This window comes from Australozyma saopauloensis, chromosome 4 (genome assembly GCF_035610405.1).
Source record: "Australozyma saopauloensis chromosome 4, complete sequence".
NCBI classification, from domain to species: domain Eukaryota; kingdom Fungi; phylum Ascomycota; class Pichiomycetes; order Serinales; family Metschnikowiaceae; genus Australozyma; species Australozyma saopauloensis.
In genome coordinates this window covers 1,723,629-1,748,229 of record NC_086134.1, presented here as the reverse complement: position 1 = coordinate 1,748,229, position 24,601 = coordinate 1,723,629, and the positions used below count along the sequence as shown (strand labels likewise).

At 42.7% G+C, this 24,601-nt stretch overlaps 8 protein-coding genes across 8 annotated transcripts; 4 read left to right on the top strand and 4 right to left on the bottom strand.

Annotated features, from left to right (window-relative positions):
- Window positions 1-969: 969 nt before the first annotated feature.
- PUMCH_003796 (uncharacterized protein) lies at window positions 970-4,305 on the bottom strand (the record flags this gene model as incomplete). The annotated part of the gene is made up of 1 exon (XM_063022753.1): window positions 970-4,305. One exon carries the CDS (start codon window positions 4,303-4,305, stop codon window positions 970-972), a length of 3,336 nt encoding a protein of 1,111 aa, XP_062878823.1.
- Window positions 4,306-5,496: 1,191 nt separating this feature from the next.
- On the bottom strand, window positions 5,497-7,518 carry PUMCH_003795 (uncharacterized protein; the record flags this gene model as incomplete). The annotated part of the gene is made up of 1 exon (XM_063022752.1): window positions 5,497-7,518. The coding sequence occupies one exon, from the start codon at window positions 7,516-7,518 to the stop codon at window positions 5,497-5,499; it is 2,022 nt and encodes a 673-aa protein (XP_062878822.1).
- A 466-nt stretch (window positions 7,519-7,984) lies between these two features.
- PUMCH_003794 (uncharacterized protein) lies at window positions 7,985-10,678 on the bottom strand (the record flags this gene model as incomplete). Its single annotated transcript, XM_063022751.1, has 1 exon — window positions 7,985-10,678. One exon carries the CDS (start codon window positions 10,676-10,678, stop codon window positions 7,985-7,987), a length of 2,694 nt encoding a protein of 897 aa, XP_062878821.1.
- Window positions 10,679-13,550: 2,872 nt separating this feature from the next.
- On the top strand, window positions 13,551-16,418 carry PUMCH_003793 (uncharacterized protein; the record flags this gene model as incomplete). Its single annotated transcript, XM_063022750.1, has 1 exon — window positions 13,551-16,418. One exon carries the CDS (start codon window positions 13,551-13,553, stop codon window positions 16,416-16,418), a length of 2,868 nt encoding a protein of 955 aa, XP_062878820.1.
- A 241-nt stretch (window positions 16,419-16,659) lies between these two features.
- Window positions 16,660-17,202, bottom strand: PUMCH_003792 (uncharacterized protein; the record flags this gene model as incomplete). Its single annotated transcript, XM_063022749.1, has 1 exon — window positions 16,660-17,202. The coding sequence occupies one exon, from the start codon at window positions 17,200-17,202 to the stop codon at window positions 16,660-16,662; it is 543 nt and encodes a 180-aa protein (XP_062878819.1).
- A 1,658-nt stretch (window positions 17,203-18,860) lies between these two features.
- PUMCH_003791 (uncharacterized protein) lies at window positions 18,861-20,414 on the top strand (the record flags this gene model as incomplete). Its single annotated transcript, XM_063022748.1, has 1 exon — window positions 18,861-20,414. The coding sequence occupies one exon, from the start codon at window positions 18,861-18,863 to the stop codon at window positions 20,412-20,414; it is 1,554 nt and encodes a 517-aa protein (XP_062878818.1).
- An 859-nt stretch (window positions 20,415-21,273) lies between these two features.
- Window positions 21,274-22,209, top strand: PUMCH_003790 (uncharacterized protein; the record flags this gene model as incomplete). The annotated part of the gene is made up of 1 exon (XM_063022747.1): window positions 21,274-22,209. The coding sequence occupies one exon, from the start codon at window positions 21,274-21,276 to the stop codon at window positions 22,207-22,209; it is 936 nt and encodes a 311-aa protein (XP_062878817.1).
- Window positions 22,210-22,665: 456 nt separating this feature from the next.
- PUMCH_003789 (uncharacterized protein) lies at window positions 22,666-24,486 on the top strand (the record flags this gene model as incomplete). The annotated part of the gene is made up of 1 exon (XM_063022746.1): window positions 22,666-24,486. One exon carries the CDS (start codon window positions 22,666-22,668, stop codon window positions 24,484-24,486), a length of 1,821 nt encoding a protein of 606 aa, XP_062878816.1.
- Window positions 24,487-24,601: the final 115 nt, after the last annotated feature.

Sequence of the window (24,601 nt, the reverse complement as noted above, 5' to 3'; positions counted from 1 at the left end):
CAAGCAAAAGCACAGCGCCACCATCCGACGAGTTGACAGACCTTATAAAAGATACCCGCCAGCTTTTTAATGATGCGAAAATTAGGCCAAGAATTCATAAGAGCAAGAGATGCTTGCTTACAGGTGCACGTCCTGGAGAAGTAAAGAACAGTATAGAAAAAGCCTCAGCTTGCATCGCAGCCGGCAAAATCCCTGACTACTTTGCAATCACACGAACGGCTGTGGACGAGATTTCCTTAATTCTACCCGGATCTTCCAAGAAAAGAAACTTACTTGGATTCGATTCTCGCAGTATCGTTGGACTGTCGCTTGATGCAATTATTCCAATCACCGTTGATTTGTCAAAATTGCCTTTGGACTCGACTGGTATTGTAGCGGGACTAGCAAGTAGCTTGCTTGAAAGCATGAAAGACACACCGGAATCGGGAGACTTGGGTACGCTTGAGATGAACTATCTCTCCATGGCCCGTTCTGCCATTATCATGATTCCTGAAGAGAATTTGACAGTCGTGACAGAAATGGTCAACCAAATGTCTCTACAATAAATAATTGACGGCTGGTTTAATGAATATAGATACTTCACACATAAACTTTGTTCAATCCTACTCAAGCCTCAAAATGTTTGTAGAGTCCTAGAAATTTTTGGTAATCTTGCAATCAAAACATTTCGATGTGTTCATTAACAATATACGGACAAGCCCCAGACCTATTATTGGCTTTTGACTTAAGAAGTCTCCAGGAAAACGCCAACATTACAAGAAGATGTTCGTGATCAAAATGTTCTTATGAAAAAGGCCTACGTCTATGGCAAGTCCTGCGCCATATACTTTAATTGAATGCTACAATTATACTTGCAATTTCTTTGGATTTCAGATCGACACTGACACCGAAGTGCCAACGCGGATTCACCTATAATAATATGCAACAACCTTGAAAGAATGTGGATATACACTTCTGATGGATTCTCGTTTACCACATTTGACTATTTGTCACAGGTTCATCTTTGGGGACTTCATACCTAAGCCCCGGGTCTTGAAATGAGTTCAAGGTTGACAAGGGATCAAGTCGGTAGTTTTGACCTGGTTGCCCCGTGTTTGGATTGGAAATAAATGAAACTGATGGATTCTGCGAGTCAGATTCGAATCGTGAGTGAGCGGGAATCTGGTCCATTCGGGACACTTTTATGTGTGTGACACTCCCAAAGTCATCATATACAAGATCGAAAATTGCGTAATTCGATGAGTTCAATGACCGAAGAAATTCAGAAAATGGAAGAGTGGGCCGCTGCAAAAGACTTTTCGCTAACAGGAATAGAGATAAAGCAGGTGCTGCACCAAACAGCAATTGACCACGCTGCAGCATGAGTTGGTATGATTCAACAGCAGCAGCTTGAATCTCATCCTTACTGGCCTCCGGGAACCCAAAGCCATTTAACAGTTGATTCAAATTTGACTGCAACTTAGCTATGGGCGGAAGAGGCAGATGCATGGAGCTTTGAGATGGCGGCATGAATATTGAGGGCATTTGAGAACCCATCACTTCGTTGTTGGGTATCGTAGGTGGGACTCCCCAAGTTGACGCCAGGGGAGCGGAGTTTCCCCAAATTGAGCTACTTCTGCTATAGCCCAGATTCCACAATGGGTTGTTTTGAGTTTCAAGCAAGGAAGACCGAGCCAGTCTTTCTGCCGAAGAGCCCCAAAGATCAGGCAATTGAGAGGGCTCATTGAGTGGTCGATGCGAACTTATGGCAGGAGGACTCCGTAACAGGTCAAAGCAGTCCGGCGAAGGGATAGATGGAATGCTCAAAGGTGGTTGAGCTTGGTATAACTGCTCGAGAAGGTGGTTTGTGGCAGGCGTGATCGTATTTTGAAGGCCACTTCCAGTAGAATCGTTGCTCAAAATGCCATCAGCAGGAATAGAATTTCTGGACTCATCACCAAGATCATTATGTGTCGAGTTTGAACCCAAAGACTGTGATAGTGGGAAGCTGGGGATGATTCCGGGAGCTTCAGTTGCCAGGTGCGAGGAGTTCAGACTTGCCAGCCTCTCTGATTGCGAAGCTTTGACCGCAGTATTCACTGTTTGTCCTGCCAACAGGGTACTATCTTCAATGACCATTGACTTCTTAGCATCTTGATCATTTGATTGCACAGTTTCACTTGGCGTATTACCAGTGGATGTTTTGCACACAGTCTCCAGTTTTTGTCGTTCCATGTTTCTCTGGTCAGCAAGTTTCTTTTCAGCAGCAGCCTTTTCAGCAGCCACCTTTTTAGCAGCAGCCTTTTCAGCAGCCACCTTTTCAGCAGCAGCCTTTTCAGCAGCCACCTTTTCAGCAGCTATCTTTTCAGCCTCAATTCTTTTGAGCTCTTTCTGCTCCTCTTCCTTTCTTCTAAGAATCTCGATTTTCCGTTCTTTCTCTTGCTGCTTCTTTTGTGCCAACTCTTCTCTTCGACGAAGTTGCTCAGAGCGAAGCGCCTCTTGCTTTTGCTGAATCGCTAGTGCTTTTTCCCTCTCAGCATCTTCACGCCGCTTCTTCTCATCTTCTCTTGTGAGTTTTTGTAGACGTTTTCTCTCCAATTGCTCTTCTTTTTGCCTTAACTTTTTGAGCTCACGCTCTTTTTTGGCATTCTCCTCTGCTTCGAGCTCTTTCATGAATTCATTCGTTCGATCTTCCGAGAGCTTCTTTTCATAATGTGTCCGAAACTTCTCACGAATCATGTGAATTGCCTGGATCATGAATAAGCCCCGTAGTTCTTCTAAACGCTCTTGGCTATTCTCAGAGAAGTTGATATCATCATCTTCATCATTATCATGATCATCGTACTCGTCTTCGTCGTCCAAATCGTCGTCATCGTCATCGTCATCATAGTCAATATCATTTCCATCATTGCTGTCTTCGTTTTTATCCTTGCCATGATTGTGTTCGCCAGACTCTTCGAAAGCAGCTCGAACTTGCGAGTCTGAAGAGACTGAGAGAGACTTCAGAAAATGTCCAGTTTCAGATTTTGGAATAGTCATTGAACTGATCAGATTATCGTGTAGATTCTCTACTGGCTCATGCTGTTTCAATGCAAAAGGATTTAAATCAGATATCGCCTTGTCGAGATCGTTTATCTCTCCGTCTCCACTTTTGATGTATTCGACCATATTGAGAAAGTTTTGACCATCGTCTTTCATGAGCATATCAGCGAAAGAAGACATGTTATCCGCCATATTTGCCACTTCGGGATTGGAGGTCTGCTCCGTGCTGTAGACATTCTTCAAGTAGGCTATAGCTTTGGGTAGGCCCTCCTTGCCCTCTTTTGAAAACTTGTACAAGCATTCTATGAATTTTTGGGTATAAAGCGAAGAGTCAGGTTGGTCAGTAGCGGTCCCACTAAAAGAGCAGAAATACCTCTTCATCTCATTCACAAGATCCTTCAAGTGAGGATCAATGTCGCTGGTCCCACTTTTGTGATTAGAACAGTTTGCGAGTTTAGAAATCAATGAAGAGTTATTCGTTAGGCTATCACCGAAAGCAGGCATATCCTCCGCGGAATGAGAGAATTCATCAAGTGGATTCAGGCTCGATATAGGGTGTAGTTTAGAAGCAGGCTTTGGAACTTTGAGCCTTGAACTCTCCGTATCAGAGATATTCCAAGTAGAATCTATGAAACTTTCCAAATGTGGAATATATGCATTTTCCAAGGTTTCTTGAATGTAGAACTTACTTTCGTTGCAATTTATGCAACTTGGTTCATTCATGGGTTTTGTATTAGCTCGGCTCTTTCTCTGTTGGCGGAAGCGATCCATGACCATATCCACATTAATATCTAGGATTTGATGACGCTCATCCTCGGGTAGCTCGTTCCAGAATTGACGCTCTTTCTCGTCTTTGAAATGAAACATACTTCGTTCTAGATTTCCAGGTAGCTTCAAGAAAGTCTGTTGGGTATCTTGTGGATTATGTGAACTGAAAGCGCCAGGTGTGAGAGAATGGCCCATGGCTACATGCGAGGATTTCGGTTGATCTAGACTTTCGACTATTAGATTCCCGCTCGCATCGACTTTTATAACTCTGTCTTCGGGGTATTCTGCATCTGGATCATTTAAATCTACTGCTGAAAGAGGGATTGAGGCTGCAGTTCTGCCTGCAGCGCTTAGCTCCATGTCTTCTAGTTGCAGCGAGGAGCCCTTCTTCTTCTTCTTCTTTTTCTTTTTCTTGGCTGCTGCAGATTTGCTTGAGTCGCCATTGTAATCGAAATGAAGATCGAGCCCATTCGTGAAGTGAGAGGGCGCAGAATCTCCCGCCGGCGCCGCACACATAGTAAAATGTCAATCGGCTAATATATTCCTATTAGATCTGGAAAAATTGAAGGTTTGTTGCAAGAGTTGAGATGTGGAGTTTTAGATGTGGAGTACATAACTTCATCTGAAGAGAATACCCCGGTGTACGGGTGCACAATGTTTCAGAATTATAGTGAAGGCAAAAGAACGCTTGGGTAGGAATAGAAGCAGTTTTCAAACAAAAAAAAACAAATACAATTTATTTGGAATTGGTTATCAATTGGTCCATTTTATAAAATTAATTATGTATTACTCAATCTTTAGAAAACACTCTACACAAGGTCCTTTCATTGAAAAGGCCATCCATTCGATTATATTAAATAGTATGTCTTAAGAATATTTTTTTCTCTCCTCATCTAAATTGTTTTCGTGTTTCCATTTGTTTGTGGTCAAGTTATCGTACGCTGCATGAGAAACACATTATTCAGAATTTGGTATGAATCCGTGAGACTCGACGGCTCAAGAGCCAGCCATCACTGCCAAAGTTCCAACAGTGGCTCCCAAGAAGGTAGAAAATACAGAAACTAGATAAGAGGCTAAGACGATCAATCCCATTGGGGGTTCAAGTACCTCTGGTTTGAACACTTGTTTAAGCACGACAATTGCACCATACATGGCCACGCCCGCAATTGCAAGGAGAAACAAAACAAGACTAGTTTTAAGAAAGGCTTTTACTGTGGGCGCAAGTTTCTTTTTCACCTCATTTTGCGTAGGCCATCTGTGTTGCGCCGTGGAAGGTCCGCTCTCGTGGTTTCCAACTTTTGTTTTATTTGGTGGCTTATAAGTCATGATAATGAAACTATTGTTGCAAAATAACTATCCACACTTGCTTATATTTTTTTGCATCATAGTAAAAATTCAACATAACAAACATAAAGTGTCTTGTATGGCAGAATGATTGCACATGTATATTCTAGCCCGTTCGCATAAAAAATTTAGGCCATTAACAATTAGTCAGGTATTCTTTAGACAGTAAAGTACAGTGATTGTTCTACTCTATGACTTGATAAATAAAGATTCCGCAGGATCCAGCGAATTTTTATCGAGTGAAGATGAAATGAGAGCTTCTAATTCTAATTAACTTCGATGTAATGCTTTTTTTACAGTGAAAGGCACACGCACCCATCGATCAGGAAACTAAAGCAATAGCAACAGATCAAAATGATGCGTTTAATTGTTTGAATCGGTGTCGCTGTTCTTCTTGGATAGCTTTTCCCGGAGCTCTGCATTTTCCTCAACCACAGTCTCCACTAATGTAGTCAATTTATCAATCTTCCGATACAATTCGTAGAGCTCCCATTTTATGCCTTTCAGGTTGGCTTCAGCAACGGGCTGCGCAACCGCACGAATATCATTTTGGAACTTAAACATATCAATAGAGAATTCTGGATCCTCACGTTCCCCTGCTCTTTGCTCTCTCAAGCCTTCGTTAATTTCGCTGGATCTATTCCGAATTCCCTCCCAATCAGAACCTGAATGATCATCATCAAACCCGTCGGTAAGATCCCATTCAGTATCTACCTCATTTGCATCATCAGGTACACCTTTATACCTGTTGTATTGAACTCTTCGGGCATTGGACAACTCGTCATAGGCAATATACACCAAGATGGGAAAGTAAATCACCAACATTATGTAGTAATTGAGACGACGGAAGCTCTTTTTTGCCATGAAGTACTTCGAAGGGTAAATGCAGACTTCGATAATGTTGAAAGGTGGAACATAGAGGTCAGTGTCAGGAGCACGGACATAACGTAATGTCTTTTGTGCCACCAAAGCGAATGATTCGTCTGTCGCATTTTCAACAATCGATGCGTACGCTGACGAATACAAAGCAATAAGAATATTCATAAGAATAACAGTGAGGAGGAAAGAGTAGATGTAGTACATCACTGAAGCATATGGGGGTACCAAGTTTTTGACATCAGAAAATCCAGACTCACCAATGACTGCATTCACTAAGGATGTTAAGATTCGGCGAGTTGCTTCGCTCTTACCATCCAGGGCATCAAGACCCATAAAACCTTGCAAGAAGCCAATAATTACGACACCCAAAAGAACAAAGAAAATGATGGATTCCTTCATCATAGTTTTAATCACCACAATCATTGCGCCAACGAACTGCTCAGCGTCTAAGAAGAGCAAGAGACGAGACCACATTAGTGGGGCAGCGCATGACATTATACGGAAGCTCATCTCGTCATAATGATCACGCATTGGGCCATGAGATGAGAGAGAGACGAATCTAAAAGCAACAGAGACGATGATAACACTGTACATGATATCGTTGAAGACATTCCAGAAGCCAACGTAGCGCCAACCAACATGATAAACTTTGGTCGCTTCGTCGAAGACCTGGCCAAGAGTGAAGATATAAAATATGCCTTCAAAAAAATCGATTCCCGTCACCTCCACCAGATTGAAGTTAACAATGATCGAATACAAGATAAGATAACACACACTGAAGAAGATTTCTAGGATATTCTGGTAGGCAGGAGTTTTGACACGAGCAGGATCAAAATGGTCCAAGAATCTAGGCGAAGCAACCCCCTCATAAAGAACGTACAGATGTGGATCCTTTGCGCTTTGAACAATCCACCCGCGCCAGAGCCACTTGATACAGCGCTGGTAGCCAGATGAGCCTATAACAATGGTCGAGTGCATATCAACAGCCAACTCCAATGCGCTGACCGGCTCCGAGTTCCCATCATTTGCCCGGATCGAGTATCTATGACAGAGAAGTCCCAAGAACAAGTACCGTTCGTCCGCAGAAACAGCGACTCCCTGTGCAGCAATATCGTCTATGATAAGCACAGCCAAGCGCTGGGCAGCAACAGCACGTAGCGAGTATAACTCGTTGTCTGCCAATTCGTACTCAGACTGTTCCCAGTACCATCCAGTGACCTTGAGAAGAGCAAAGACAAGACACGCGCGGTACTTGTAAGACAGCGACCCCTCTTTACCGTTACCCTTTCCACCAGCAGCACGATACGCCAACTTCACCACATTGGCATTGAGAACAGGCGAATGGGAGTCTGTAATATCTTTGGTGTCGAATACTGTGGGGACAACCTCGTCGATGAGTTTCTTGAGATTGAGAGCAATTCGAAGGATCTGGTATGGATTGGCGCAATCCTGCGGACTAATTGGATACGTCGAAATGAGTGCATCACCCGATTCTGACAGCGGCATGTGGAAAAGAGTGGTTGCAAAAAAATGTGAATCAGTTGTATATAGAGTATCAATTATGCGTCCCCTGATCCTGATTCCTGCAGGAACCGAAGCTCTGCGTTGCGATAAAGGTACTATTGCGAGTAGGTGGGGCTGAAATTGAGCTAGAATTGGCGAAACTATGTACTAAATGAATTTGTATGAAGCTTGTTGATCTGTTTGTTTTTATTCGTTTAAATACAACTTGAAATCAATTTTGAAAGAAGTAAGAGCTGCAAAATCGTTATGATACTTTCTATGATACTGTGGGTCAGGATCATAGAAGCAGAGGGTGCGAATTGTTTCGTACGCTCGGTATTAAACTGGAATAATTAAGTCTCTTCGGACCAATAGGGCTCGAAAGGTATCCAAATTCCTATGTTTATGCCTCGTGACACCACCAGAACATTGCGGTTCCTCATCGTATCATCGATCAACGGCACCATGATTACAAAATTGAAAAGAATAGTGCTCCAAGTTCTTGCGAGATTGTGTCCCGGATGGATCTGATTTTACTTTTCGCGGCAAAAATCAATCGAGTTCGACCATCAACCTCTTCCACAAATAGAGGAGGGTCTGTCTGGCTGAAAATTTGCTTTTCAATAGGCACTGGCTTTATCTTCGGTCTTTGCTTGGAAATAATATTCTGAACAGATTGGACGTATTGCGAATAACTTGAATAAGCATCATTGATCTGTAAGGGGAATGTATCCTCAACAAGAGCCTCTCGAAAACTGTGATAATCGGGTTGTTTGACGCTCGTGACCGTGATGGTGGCTGGGCCAGGATTTCCGATAATACTGCGATGGAAATAATCTGCAAGATTTCGAGCTTGATGTGAGACCAAAGTGTCGATTTCTGGAAACCTATCGATCAATAGTTCAAAAGTCGCGGAACAATTAACTCGGTCGCCGAATAGGTCGTTGATCAATCGCGGGTCTGCTTGAGGATGAATGTAGACAAATATCGTCTCTCCATTGCAAAGCATGTACACACTCTTCCTCAAACAACTAAATGACACTTGCTTAAACAATGGCAATTTTATGAATCCATGCACATTCGATTTATGCTTGATTCTCATACATTCATCAGCTTTTAATGCGCCAAGATCGATCAACGCTGGATATAGAAGGAATGTTAGACGCTCCATTGGCATGAACTGCAAATTCAAGCGATCGGCAATTCTTTCGTCCTCTCGAACTAAATCCTTATTGCGAAAGGATTTCCTCTTACTAATTGACCACACGTACACAAGAATGTGACATAGGAGTGCTGGATGCAATACGCCATTCGGCTCGATCCAATTCTTCTTCATTGTGTCCGTGACTCTTTTCTTATAAATTGACTCATAATTCTGCAACATTTTGGACACGACAGTATGAAGTTCTCCTCTGCACTTGAGAGGTGAGCTATCCAAGCTCAAAACTAATCCATGATGCAACAATGCGCCAACCATTCCATCAAGCTCCATATAATCAAAAACTCGCCCTATACTCGAAGTGACAGGTAGTGAATAATTTATTACTCTGACTTTTCGAGTGCCTGCTACGTCATAGTAGGCAACAGACATTTGGAAAAAGCAGTCCTCAGAGCATATATCTCCGCAATAATTCATAGTGGTCGTAAGTGAAAACGGTTCACCTAGAGCTGGTACTTTTATATCGTAGGAGAATGGTTTCTTACGCCTCTTGGAGAGTTGTTCGTCATCAAATCCGTTGTATTGCTCAACTTCTAGAGCCGGAGAGCAACTAATCTTTATTTCACACAGATAACCAATGACACCCCAAATAGAATTGAATAGTTCGCGCTCCACGTTCGCGGAATCTCTCACCTTTGAGAAATTTGTCCATCTCATGTATTTGCCTTTAGTGGCATACACAAGGGAACAAATCTCTTCAAATGTTTCACTTGTCTTGCCAACCATGAACACATCAACAGAGATTCCTGCTGAAAATATTCTCTGGCAATTAATGGCAGATTTCAAGGATGATCTCCCCTTCTCGTTCTTTTTCGAAAGTGAAAGATGTTTTGTAACGATTGACAGATCGTTTAAATTTGTCACCCAAAGGTTGATTGCGGATCTGTTAAAATGGTTATGGGGTTTTCTTGAAAGAAGTGTGGTAATTTTGCCTCCCTTAACAGTGTTGAGACAATTAGCGGCGATGCCTAATGCTTCATAAAAACATGGTCCTTGTGCAGATTGCTTCTCTCTATATTTCAAACCTTTGATGGCCGTTTTAATTAATTTCACATATGCCGCAGCTTTATTGCAGTTAACGAACATGTCTGGAACAACAACACCTGCGCCTGTGCCTGAATCCAAAAGATGGAATGAACACTCTTTTGATTTCTTCAGGAATTTAAAGTATTGCACAACCTCATCACATAGGAGGAGAGCAATTTTCAATCTCGGCTTTGGTTCTACTCCTGAGCTCCCTCGCATGATCAAACTCAAACTTTCAGCCACATGAGAAGGATACTCGAAGAGATGGCCCTCTCTACTTTTGTCAATTATAATGATATGATAATGCCACTTTTCTTCCACCGGATCTTTCGAAGCAGGAATATTTATGTCAAACACACCTTTTTTGAGCTTGGGACAACGCGTTTGCTCGTCTGGCAAGTCTCCGAGTTCATAATTCATTAATGGCCACCTATTTTTTGTGGTGCAAACATTGCAAAAGTAATATTTTTGCTGTGATATTTTCACGTTGGGGTTGAAGTATGTTCCACACTTGCGACATCGATAGGATTGCCCGCTTCGTTTTACATCAGGAAACACCACAGCTGATATAGGCTCCTCTGTCTCTAATAAAGGAGCAAAAGGCCTAACTATCAACGAAAATGGCATGTTGATTTCTTTGTAAAGTTTTTCGGTCCGTGGAATCACATTCATTGAACTTCGCACAAATTTTGAAGTTGCATTCCCTTGATCAACAGAATGATACTGAGTGCCAGCGAGGGGGGCATCAATGGAATCGACCGAGAAGAAGGATCTGTACCCTGTACTTCCTGAGCTAGCTAAATGAACAGGAGTTGAGTAATAGTCATGTTGGTTGTGTCGTGATTCTGCAACAGAAGCTTGATCTTCCCATAACTCATTAGTGATGTCTGGGCGATTTTTGCGTCGGGGCGGGTGCATTTGTACAAAAGAAAATTTTGAGATAATTCCAAGATTGGTGTATTATCAAGATCAACTTTATTGAGCGTGATCTATCTAGCATACCACAACATTATGTTATGGCATTGGGACATTCCAATTGAAAATTCAAGCGCTAGCGTTCATCTTTGCAGCAGCGAAAACATTCACGTCAAAAAGTTTTTCTTAGAGATAGAGCACTTCACCGGAATCACAGTTTCGCTTTTGTCTAAAATAGATAACAAGCGGTGCACTGGCAATCGTTTATTAGCAGCCAGTGAACCAAAAGAAATTGTGAAAGTCGACAAAAGATATTGATTAATGATGGAATAATTTATGTTTCCTTGCTAGTAAGAAAATTGCTTGGATGAATTGATATCCGTAGATTTAAATAGTATTGCAAAGCCGTCAACAGAGAGAGTTCTGATCAGCAGAATCAATAGTTGAACGCTCATATAAACCTCTTCGGACTTCATTGTCATTAAACCAAGCTCTGTAACTGGTTGCCACTGCAAGAGCTACAGTCAGATCGAACACACCTTCGAGTTTCATGATATTCAGATCGTAGATGGTGAGCCATCCATACTTATGGATGTGGTTTGGTTCATCATCTACAGGAGCTGTATCAAAATACAATCCATCCCCGATATGAACGTACGGCTTTATTTCTGGCAAAACAGCTTGCAAATCATCGGTCTTATTTTTCTTCGAAAAGGCACCGACAAGCTCTTTCATGTCTAAATTGAAGACTTCCGATTGCGGTCGCCACGATCCATATTTAGAAGAGTATTGTCCCGAGAGAGTATGTAATGAGCGAAGCATTCTTTTTTTGGGGCGAGATTCACATGGTCGAAGAAGAGCAGCAACCAGCGAGAGATCTATATCTTCGTACTGAGTTTTAGTACCGGAGAATTCCTTATGTAAATAAATGTGTCTCTTTCGAATCAATTTCGGTATCTTTCTGTCTTCCGAAAGCAGTTGGAAATGTCGGTGACGAACTTGCGGAATATGACCAATGGTGTATTTTTCAGCAGCAACTCTCATTTCGTAGCTTAGTAATTCGATATTTGAATACAGTGCTTTTGGTAGAAATGACGCTGGTATCGGTCTACGAACAGCAAGATGATATCGGCTAGGGGGCACTTTCATTTTATCGGATTCATCGATGTTTTTTGGATTTCGTGAGAATGGACTCTTAGTTTCTGTACTATTCTTCGAATCAGAGCTGGCTTGAGATAACTTCATTGCATCTACAGAGACGCTAGGGGCCAATTGGTCTTCGCAACTTTGCAAAATGCCATCTCTCACACATCTTCGGACCAAAATCTCATACTCTAAGCCCTGCTTAGTTTGAGTCACCGAGATGATAGGCTCGCCAGTGGATGAGTCCTCGAAGACCATATAGAAGTTGTCGTTCAAATCCTTCACAGATTGCCCTACTTCCAAGCGCAGATCTTTGTGAATTCTCACAAAGTATCCCGGAGATGGCCTACATCGCACATGTCGCAGAGTGGGATTAGTGGAAAGATACAATCCTGGATCGAACCGCTCGATGTGGAATTTCCAGAACAGTTGCAGGTGCGTTTGCGGGGACAACAAGTCTGGATCCGGAGTATTTCGAGGTTCTGCAAAATCTTCAGCTGTAGATCCTTGTTGATCAACGATATCTACAGTCTGAAGATCTGGCGGAGGCTTTCTTCTAGTTGGTTTTCGAGACACACTCATGTTCTGTAGTCAGAGAATTGACTTTAGTAGACTGAGGCATAAATAGAGGTGATACCGTACAGTGTCAATTTTTCATCGATGTAGTCATGCCGGTAAAGAATGTGACAAGGCTACGGTTGCAATACTGCTAATTAAAGATGTAGGAAGGCCAGATAGGGGATACCTATATATATCCACGAATACATGTGAAGCCAGCTGCAAAAACAAAAAAAAAAAATAGTATAAAATAAACCAATGGAAGAATACCACATGAGTAGCTATTACAGTTTTTCCCTGACTCAAGTCTGATATTCTTTACATCGTCTGAACACTGTTGTAGGTGACCACCATGAACAATAAGATTCGATCGAAACATGTGTTGAAAAATTGAAATTAAATGCTTCATCGCGTTTGAGGAAAAATAAATCCGAAATTCCATACTAATCGGTCTCAACTTCTCAAACAGCTGAATGAATCGTAATATTGCATTTGACACCGCGTGTGCGAATCCAAATCTTCTCTCACCTCTTTTCTTCATAACAACATGACAGAGGAAGGTTTGATGAATCAGGACGAATTTTCGTCCAGATCTCCTCTGATGGTATGTAAATTCGTCGGTATTGAACGTCCGAACATGGTACTGGTGGCAGACGAACATGGATCTGATTTCATCTCCAAAGAAGCACAGAAGAGAAGCTGGACATCCAACTCTAATCTGGGGCAACCGAGATCAGTTTTGGTGTTGAGAATCTCTTTTGTCATTTCACAGTTATGAGCTTTTAGTTCTTGCTCATTGTTATGTCTAATGCTACTCTTTGAATGACGAGAACTCTCTGTGCTATGTCTGAACCATACCAAACACATTATCGGCGGACGTTCTCTTTCTACTTCCATATACTAACTTCAGTCCGTTGAGCCGGTTTTATCAGAGGACCGCGAATACTACTTCGCTTCAGACAAAAAACCAAAGATCGACATCGATGAGACAGTCAAGAAGTTCAAGTATTTGCTTGGTGTCACTGACTTGTTCAGACACTTCTTGGATCTGCGTGCTGCAGCTGACCCAAACTTTGCTGAGGTTGTCAGAAGAATTGATGGCCCTGTCGCTTCAGCCCAACCCGGCGCCCACAGAAGACGTAAAACAGAGCGTGAGGAGGACGCTGAGCTTTTGATGGATGAAAAGAAAACCGCAAGAATTCCAGAGTTTCTGGAATCTCCTGACTACGTCAACGGAACACTTCGTAGTTACCAGATTCAAGGTCTCAATTGGTTAATTGGTTTGTATGAGAACAACATCAGTGGTATCCTCGCAGACGAGATGGGTTTGGGGAAAACACTTCAAACTATCTCTCTCTTGGGTTACTTGCGCCACTGCCGTGGTGTGAGAGGCCCTCACATCATTATTACACCAAAGCTGACGTTAGACAATTGGCACCGAGAGTTCAGCCGTTGGACACCTGAGGTCAATGTCGTTGTGTTGCAAGGAAATAAGGATGAGAGAAACGATATCATCAACAACAGAATTATGCGTTGTGCGTTTGACGTAGTTATTACCTCCTATGAGATTGTGATCAGAGAGAAGGCTACATTCAAGAAATTCGACTGGCAATACATCGTAATCGATGAAGCTCACCGTATCAAGAATGAGCAGTCCATGCTTTCGCAAATCATTCGTTTGTTTCACTCGAAGCATCGTTTGTTGATCACTGGTACTCCTTTGCAGAACAACTTGCACGAGTTGTGGGCATTGTTGAACTTCATTTTGCCAGATGTCTTCGGTGACAGTGATGCATTTGATGCATGGTTTACCAGAGGTGAAGAGAGCGCGGCATTACCAGACGGTGAGAGTGAGGTAAAGACAGAAGACTCAGAATCAGCCCTCGCCGAAAAGAAGGATGAAACTCAAAACTCAGTGATCTCTCAGCTTCATAAGGTCCTTAAGCCTTTCCTTCTTCGTCGTATTAAGTCCGAAGTTGAGAAATCGCTCCTTCCCAAGCAGGAGATGAACGTCTATATTGGAATGTCTGATATGCAACGGAAATGGTATCAAAAGCTTTTAGAGAAAGACTTAGATGCCGTTAATGGTGCTAACGGTAAAAAGGAATCCAAGACACGTCTTTTGAACATCGTGATGCAGCTCAGAAAGTGCTGTAACCACCCATACTTGTTCGAGGGTGCTGAGCCTGGTCCACCCTACACCACTGACGAGCACATCGTTGACAATTCGCAAAAAATGATTATTCTCGACAAATTGTTGAAAAAATTGCGCAGTGAGGGTTCCCGTGTGCTTATTTTCTCCCAAATGAGTAGAATGTTGGACATCTTGGAGGATTATTGTCTGTTCAGAGGCTATGAGTACTGCAGAATCGACGGTCAAACTGATCATGCTGATCGTGTTCGCCTGATTGATGAGTACAATGCACCAGACCTGTCCAAATTTGTATTCCTTCTTACAACTCGTGCCGGTGGTCTTGGTATCAATCTTACCACTGCCGACACTGTAGTCTTGTTTGACTCGGACTGGAATCCACAAGCTGACATGCAAGCCATGGATAGAGCTCACAGAATTGGTCAAACAAAGCAAGTCAAGGTCTTCAGACTTATTACATCAAATGCTGTTGAGGAAAAGATCTTGGAGAGAGCTACCCAGAAATTGAGGTTGGATCAGTTGGTCATTCAAGACGCTGGAAAACGTCAACCCTCAACTGCAGCCAATGCTGCAACATCTAAAGACCAATTGTTGGATATGATTCAATTCGGTGCTGCTGATATTTTCAATTCGAAGGACTCCAATTCAGCTGCTCAAAATGATTTGGACATTGAAGCTATCTTGAAGAATTCTCAATCGAAGACTCAAGAATTAACCCAGAAGTATGCCAAGCTTGATTTATCTGCGTTGCAAAACTTCTCCAATGACGGCTCTGTGTATGAGTGGAATGGTGAGAACTTCAAGAAGAAGGAGCCAAACTCTTTGAAGAATGTTGGCCATGCATGGATCAATCCAACTAAGAGAGAGAGAAAGGAAAATTATAGTGTTGATCTGTACTATAAGGATGTCATGAGTTCTGGAAAAGGCGCTTCTAACAACGACGACCCAGCCTACGTTGAACCATACAACAACTCTGGAACCCACACGCCTTCATCAGGTCACGTTCATGTTCGTGGTGGTCCTCGTCCTCCTAAGCAATTAAACATCTATGATCATCAATTCCACCCACCAAAACTCTTGGAGTTGCATGAAATGGAAAAAAATTACTACAAGAAAAGAATCGGATACGAGCCTCCATTAGAGAGTGGTCCAGCTGCTACGTTGCCTGAAAGAGAAGAAGCTCAGAGATTGATAGAGGAAGAAATCTTCAACTCAAGAGCTCTTACTGATGAGGAACGAGAACTCAAGCAAGAACTTCTCACACAGGGCTTCAACACTTGGAACCGTCGTGATTTCATTCATTTTGTGGCCCTTAGTGGAAAGTACGGACGTAACGCTATTTCACTTATTTCCTCCGAGTTCGAGGAAAAAACACCCGACGAAGTTCGTGAATATGCCAAGGTGTTCTGGCAAAGATATAAAGAAATCGATGGTTACGAAAGATACATTTCGCAGATTGACGCTGGTGAAGACAAGATTGAGAAGCTTAAAATTTCGAAAGAGTGTCTTCGCAGAAAGCTTCTGTCTTATAGATATCCATTGCAAGAGTTGGTTTTGAAGTACCCACCAGCCACTACTACCAAGAGAACATTTACAGATGAGGAGGACCGCTTCATGTTGATTCAAATGTATAAATTTGGCTTAGATAGACCAGACTTATATGAGAGAATTCGTGATGCAATCAAGCAGAGTGCTATTCTTCGATTCGATTTCTTCATGCACCTGAGAACAACCGCAGAGCTTTCGCGTCGTTGCAGCTCTCTCATTGCCTGTGTGCTCAAGGAAATAAATCCTGAAGTTGCTGCAGCTAACAAATCTACGAAGCTGGAGAAGAACAAGCGGAAACTGGAGGCTGAGCCCAAGAAGAGAAAAAAGAGCAAGTTGAAGTAGTTTGTGGTGAATTGAATGAAAAGGCTTCACTGTTGAGGCGTTCACTTTATGTATTAATTAAGAATTTGGTAATAAATGTCTAATTTAGAACTGGGTTACCTCGGAGGTCTATAAAATGCTCTTCCAAAGCATTGTTGAGATCATCGTAGATCGATCTGCAAGTGAATTTTCTTTTTCGTGTCTTAAATACGGCTTGGGTGCCCGCAATGAGTTGAAGTGGAGAAGAGGACTCTCAATGGATTTAAAGTGAGGAAGTGGACTTTGGAGCGGAAATTTCTTGTTCTCTTTTCTCGTTGGCCCTTTTCCGGTCTAGAATCATTTGAATCACAGGTTCCAACAGCGCTGGAGCGACCCCCGACAAAAAGCGACCTACAACTACACCATTGGGGTCTATGAGAAATTTCTCAAAGTTCCATCTCACCCCCTTGAATCCCAAAAATCCACTTTTGCCTTCTTTGATGTATTTAAAGACCGGATGGGTCTTTTCTCCGTTCACTTGGACCGGCGACAAAATAGGGAACGAGACCTTGAAGCGCGAGGCGACATACTCGCGAATGTCATCAAAATTATCCAATTCTTGATCGCCGAATTGATGACACGGAAATGCAAGAATTTCAAACTCATCGTGGGGAAAAACATCATACAAATGCTGTAGTTCGTCATATTGGGGGCTGAAGCCACAGAGAGATGCGACATTGACGATCAAAACGACCTTGTTACGAAGCTGTGAAAACAGATATTCTGACTGCCCTTTGAGAGCGCTAAGCTCGTAGAATTGTGACATATTTGCGGTGCATAATCCTACCTATTGAGCCAGTAATGAGAGTATTTGATAGCGGAATAGTGTCTGTGGAATAGTTTATGTGCAGACCCCTCGTCTTTGTGCAGTGGCTTTAGTGGGAGCTGATCTGTCAATGGTAGAAGCTCTGATGACCAAGGGGAAATGACTAATTGTGATCAAAAGCAAAAAAAAGAATTTCAAGAATAGTTCAATTTTAGTTTTATTAGCTCCGTGTCTCTCGATTTTGTAAAATGGTTATAATTGACATAGATTCAGTGATAGTACATCTAACTCCATTGCAGCTAATAGACGATTACAAACAGTAAATTAATTTAATTTTCAATTAGTAATACATATGTCATTTTGTGTTCTTTAAATTGAGGTTTAAGTGCATCCCATATCGAATGAGACTATCTATCCTCGATATCTTACCTCCTAAACATCATTAGAGAGCAAAGTAATCATGAACTTGTAACGGGTTTATTTGCTCAGTTTCGAAAGGCTGATACGTCTCGCCTGCGAGCACGATTTTCTTAAAAGCCCTTCTTGGTTGAGGATGTTTAATTTCAACTTGGAATGGGACGTCGTCCTCGAACTCGTAACACATAATGGAAAATAAATAGCTATCTCTGTAACTTTTGATCGAAAAAGGATTCAGTCCAGTTCACTATTTGGAGCTGGTCATTCCCCAGTTTCTTGAATGGGTCGGTTGGAATTTTAAAGTTCCTCCAAGTCCATTTATTTATACAAATTCGAGTTCCTTTTTGCCAGACCCAAAATCCAAAATACAAAAGGCCGAAAGTCAAACTCCGAAAGAGGGGCCTTCTCCGTCCTAGTGTGATGGTTCCAGGACCAGCCATAACGGTCCTAATGCCGGCGTTAAGAACTGAGACAGGCTCTCAAGGCACCGTAATTCAAACTCCGACCGATTGATAAATTGCCAAATTGCAAGTTTCTAAACTCTAATACCCTCGAACTAAAAATTAAAAAATTAATTCTCTTCTATTGCTCCAGACGTCTCTCAACCAATAGCACCCCATTTTTTTCGCAGCTTATCGGAATCGACCCATTATCTCACTTCGCATGTACGGAACTTCCCGGGCCTCACGCGACTGCAGGACAACCCTTTGCAATTAGGAAAAATCATCACAGACATCAACTTTTTCCGCCACCGCCACCATCCTCTGCGCAATCCCAGTCCGCCATCAATAGTTTGGACCGCAGGTTGTTGTTGTATCTTTCTCCGTCACTTTTTTCGTTTTTTTGCCCAATTTGCGCCCTTCCAGCGTTCTTTTCGGCGATAGTTTTGGTTCTTTTCAGCTCCCCACCTCGGGCTTAAGTCTTTCTCCTGATAAGCCAGGAGCCTGAAAATTTGTTGTCTCGCAATTCGAACATTACGTCGATTCTTTTTAATTCAGTGGCATTTTCTCTTGCAAATTCCTTCGAGTAGCTTCTTTATCGTGGTACCTTTCTTGCTCATTGCTCACCCTCAGCCAGACTTAAGCTGGGTAAACAACGACACAAGGTATACTGGAAAACCTCACATACCATTCTATAGAGGCTAATTCTGTATACAATTCATCTACTTGCACTCTCCGAGTTTATCCCTCGCCGCTCCCGCTGGCCCTATATAACTACTCGCAAGACACATACCAGCCATCATGTCATTTAACGTCAACTGGAACACCTTAGAATCGGAATCTTTGCGCGGCTGGACCATCGATCTTCTCACCGGAGCACTTAATTCTGGTAAACGTCCCAATATCCTCGCGCTGGATATCTCTATCAAAGACCTTAACTTCGGCAAAGTTGCCCCAGACTTTGAGATTCTCGAGATTGGAGAATTGGATAAGGATAGATTCAGAGGCATTTTCAAGATCACATATTCCGGTGATTTCCACTTGACACTCCACACCCAGGTTCAGGCCAATCCTTTAAAGATTCACAGCGACAACTCCATCGAGAAAGAGATCTCCGAGGACTCATTTGTCACCCCACGGTTCCTTCTATCGAACAACTCGTTCAATCTTCCTCTTGACCTCAAGCTTAGTGACTTACGCATTCTGGGAATTGGTATCATCGTCTTCTCAAAGACTAAGGGATTGACCCTTGTGTTCCGCAATGATCCCTTGGATTCAATCAACGTTAGCTCTACTTTCGACACTGTTCAAGTGTTGGCAAACTTTTTGCAAAAACAAATTGAGAACCAAATTAGAGATCTTTTTAGAGAAACGCTACCGACTCTCATCCACCAGTTCTCGCTAAAATACACCAGCTCTTTCACAAACAACGATTTTATGAACAACTTGAAAGATCACCTCAAGGATCAAGCTCAAAACGCAAGTCTGGAAACTGCCGATTTTGAAACTGTCTCTCCCACTACAATTACCAACTTGGCTAAACTATATGGCAGTCGCCAGACTTTGGATCTCAGAATCCCAGGCTTCAAAAAAGTTGTGTTACGTAATCATTTGGAGAAGTTTAACAAGCATGTTTCTCCCAACTTGGCACACTCCTTGTACTCCAATCTCAACCTATCTGTTAACGGTGCCGTTACTCAGCACAACAATAGCATCCCCGTTGATTTGTTGGAAACTGAGAAGTTCAGTCAGAAGGATGAGATTTTGAAAGAGATTTCTACTATTCAAAGCAAGTCTTTCTACTCCGCAAATTCTGGTAGAGCCAAAAGACGGACCATCAAGGTGGGACGCAAGAAGGCACAGAGTGTTGAGTCTACGAAGGCAAAGATCCCAGAAGGCTTGGCATCAACATACATGTCTGCCTCTAGTTCAACCGCTGTAGAGCTGAACGAGAAGGAGAGTGTACAGAGCTCCGAGCCATTGAGAGCCAAGACCCAGATACACCATCCTCTGCCTGTCAAGAAGACACCTGTTCCAGACCGCTTAAGCAGCAATGGCCGCCCATCACCACTCAGTCACAATTCTTCTTTTGTTGGAAGTTTAGGTTTGGGCAATTCCTTGTTTGCTCGTTCAGGCCCCGCCTTATCTGCATCGCCTTTAAGAAAGGATACTGTGAGCTACGTGGGAACCAGTCCTGTTGAGAAGGTGAGAAAGACACTCAATAGAATTGATATTGAGAAGATCAACCGGAAGTTGCAAATTCAATTGGAGTTGCAGGATGAGAAGAAAGAAAGAGAGCATTTGTACAGTGAGGCTCCGCCACCATATTATCAGGGTGTGAGACTAGGATTCTAGTCATGATTGATGAATTTATGATATTATTTATTTAACGAAGTTGTTTATTACGAGTTACGATAACCTCGAATTTACGTTGTATACTACAAATCAACAAAATTAAGAAGATAACAATTAAAATACTTAATACTATAGCTCCTCTGACCAAAAGTTACAAGCTGAGCCTCTATGTCTAGGTTCTCTTTTTTTGCAAGAACCTCGAACTGTGCAAGGAGGTGGTGCGAATGCCTAATAGGGTCTAATTGATACTCAGCCTTACCTCCACCGCAACCGAAAACGAAGCAAAAGTAACTATAATTAAACAAATTCGATCAAGTTCCCATCTTTTTGCCTCCTTAAATCAACTCCATATTTCTGCTGTGAATTCCACATTCGTTTCCACTCCTTGTACCGTCTTCCTCTTTATTTATCGTCCTGTACCGATTCTAATAATATACCCCTTCTGCAGTATGCTCTGCGAAAGTCTGATCTATATTTTTCGCCAGTTAGAGTTCTTACTCGATACTAAGTCACTTTTTGGGTATATAGCGCTCGTTTCTCACCTTCACCCGGTGCATACTCATTATCCCACGTCGCTTCTCGGGTCCATTTATCGGAACTACCGCTGGCATTTCGCCTAACCGACCTAGAACACGTCTCTTGTGGTTGAACCATTTGACACCCAACAACTACGTGGTTTCTCCTTATACCAATCATCTTTTATTTCAGCAGCTTCTTGAGGATTAGCTCGACCTTGCATTACGAGAACCATCTTCGTACATTTTTCCCTTCCCTTTTCTGACCTTGGTCTGTCCTTCTCTGAAACTCTCTTTCAATAGAATTCTGGGCGTCTCTTTCAAATACCGACACAATCATAATCATGTCATTTGGATCCTTTCAGTCCATCTGCTCCAAAACAGGCTTCCCGCTTTGCTCGGTCATTGCTCCTCTCAGCCAGGAGCATACCTTTGTTACGGAAGGTATCGTTCCTCAATGCTACGCTCGTCCGTTCGAGTCAGCAAACACCATGATTTTCCAAGTCGGAAATGCATTCATTCACATCGGTGCGCTTATGATCATTCTCATCATTATTTTCAATGTCTGGTCTAAGTACATGGCCATTGGTCGCCGTGAAATGTTGAGTTTCTTCTACTACTACATGGCGTTGGAGATCCTCTCCTTGGTCGTAGACTGTGGTGTTTGTCCTCCTGGCTCTGCCACTTATGGCTACTTCGTGGCGCTCCAACTAGGCACTGTCGGCGCTGTGTGTTTGTGTCTCTTGTATAATGGTCTTCTAAGCTTCGAATTGTGGGAAGACGGCCTGCTGCGGTCCATGTTGGTAATGCACTCTATATGTGGAGCATGGTTTGTTGTCAATTTCGTGGTGTCTCTTCTTACGTTCAAATCCTGGGGTGGCATGCATAACAGTAACACAACTGCCGTATTCGTTGTTACCTATATCGGTAATGCAGTGATCCTAGCATTCTACATCGTGTCGCAGGTCGTCTTGTCCTTCTTCACTGGCAACACCTACTGGAACCTAGGTGCCTTATTTCTTCTTTCATTCTTTTTCGTTGCTGGCCAGATCCTCATCTACGTGTTCAACCAGACCATTTGTGAACGTCTTTCCCACTATGTTGACGCCCTCTTCTTCGCTTCTCTCGGGAATCTCTTTGCTGTGATGATGGTTTACAAGTACTGGGATATGATCACGCCCGAGGACTTTGAGTTCTCCGTGGCCCCAGTGGCTCCATTCCAGAATCAGCCAATGTATGACGACAAGAAGAGCCCATTCGATACTTCCAGTCCTCGCTAGCTTGCTTGAGGGCTATCCTTTCATATAATCATTCTTGTGAATTGCTACAACCAACATATTTAAATTGAGTGCTTTTGAGCAGTGTAAGAGAAAGCTCAGCTCCACTTGTTTCGCACCAAAAGAATGCACATCATGTTTCGAAATTAAGCTTATCTTCCACCACAGTATGAATCCAATTTCTAACGTCCCTTGCGTCCAAATTCAAGTGATGCTCCATCTACATGGAATGTTAGTGGGCTCGTCCCAGGCACATAGTACCCAACAACGTATCTAAAAAAAGACCGGAAGTTGTAAGAATACTTTCACCAATATAATCCCGAATTCCAAATATATTTCCAAGATATTTTTCCGTACAATTCTCCCATATTCTTGGGGTCTAAAAATACTCGTACCCCATATTCTGCACATACACAAGCTACACAATCATTGTACCAGGCTCCATAACACCATTACATTATGAGCACCCAAGATGCTGCTGAGCTCCTTGAGCTGGATGCAGTGAAAACATTCATGACAAGTGATGGTGCACTTGAAGTATTATTGGTTCGGCTCAAACAATCCCTCAACACTGGTGATGAAATCGCCAAATACGTTAAGAAGAAGGCCATGATCGCAGACGAGAATTATGGCCAATTGAAGAAGGTGGCGGTCAATTTGCGTGCAAGTATGAAGGCCTCGCGTCAGCTCAAAAGCGACACTTTTCTGAAGCAATTTGATCTGATGGTGGAGTTCGATGAGAAACTCCACAAGGTCGGCAGTTCGTATGTGGCTGCTCTTAACGTGATGTATGATGAGATCTCGTCCTTGATTCACACGGTGACTCGCCAAAGAAAGACGATAAAGGAAGAGTGCAAGAAGAAAGAGAGAGACTGTGCAGACGCTATTGCTCTGGCTGATAAGGCCAAACAGAAGTATCACCACTTGTGTGACGACTTGGAGAAAGTGCGCACTGGCGACCCCAACAAGAAACTGTTTTTGTCAAATAAGACTGCTGAGCAGCAGGAAGACGATTTACAGCGAAAGGTCGACATGGCAGACCAGGACTACCGCTCCAAGGCAGCCTCGTGCCGAAAGATGAAAGACGAGCTTCTCATGGTTCACCGTCCAATGTATTCGAAAAAATTGAAAAACCTCATTTTGGAAATGGACATAGCCATGAATGTGCAGCTTCAAAAGTACGCCACCTGGTCAGAGACTCTCATTATGAACTCAGGTGTAATGATTGCACCATTGCAATCTGACAAACCTTCGATGAAACTGATTGCATCCAATATCGACAACGAACGTGACTTGTATGACTACATCATGAAAAACTCGAAGTTGCCTACCAACAGAGCCTTGGTGCCGATTGAGTACACCGCACATCCTCAATTCGCAAAGTCTGCGAAGCCCGCAACTCCATTCTTTGCTAAATCTCAAGAAAATTCGAATAACAACCAGAATAACTCTAGCAGTACTCCCACAACAATTTCACACGCCGGTGCAAGTGCTGGTGCGTCCACCAATCTCACTGGCAGCACTAGCCTGGGTCAAATTAATCCCAACACAAGTGTAAACAGCAGCGGTAGTGGAAATGCAGGCAACATAGGCTACGGCTATAGCTCGTTGGACCCAGCGACAACACCCGAACTAAAGGGTCCAAAACCCATTGGAAACGCTGGCCAGCCAACATTTGGGGAGTCGATAGAGGATGTGATTCAATTTGCAGGAGTTGACAATGTTCCGCTTGTTGTGAAGAGATGTATCGATGTCATTGAAAGCTATGGCCTTGATATCGAAGGTATCTATCGTACCAGTGGTAGCAAGACTGCAATCCTGCAACTCAAAGCTTCCATTGACTCTAACTTCACAAATTACCTTCTCATCGGTGGAAACGTCGATCCTAACAATGTTCTTGATGCGGATATTTACTGCACAGCCTCTCTCCTCAAAACCTATTTCTCTAGCTTGCCAGAGCCTCTTCTAACCACCGAATACTATCCCGAATTTATTGAGACTGTCAAGTCAACAGATGAACAATTTATTGCCAAAAAATTACATCATCTAGTATTCAAGTTGCCTGATGGAGCGTACTTCACGTTACGTGCTTTAATATTTCATCTCAACCGTGTTGTAGCTCACCTGAACAACAATCGAATGACTGCTAAGGCTTTGTCTATTATTTGGGGCCCTGTTCTCATGAACGACCTCTCTATGTCGCCTCAAGACCTCAGTTACAAGAGCAAAGTTGTTGATGAATTGATGCTCATAGCGAACGAAATTTTCGAAACCGACTAATCGGCTTGGCAATCATTTATCAGACTCATCAGATGTTACAATATCAACCTATTAGTATACGTTCTTTATAGAATATAGTGTTACATTTATTAACTTCTACTCTGATGGAAGCATG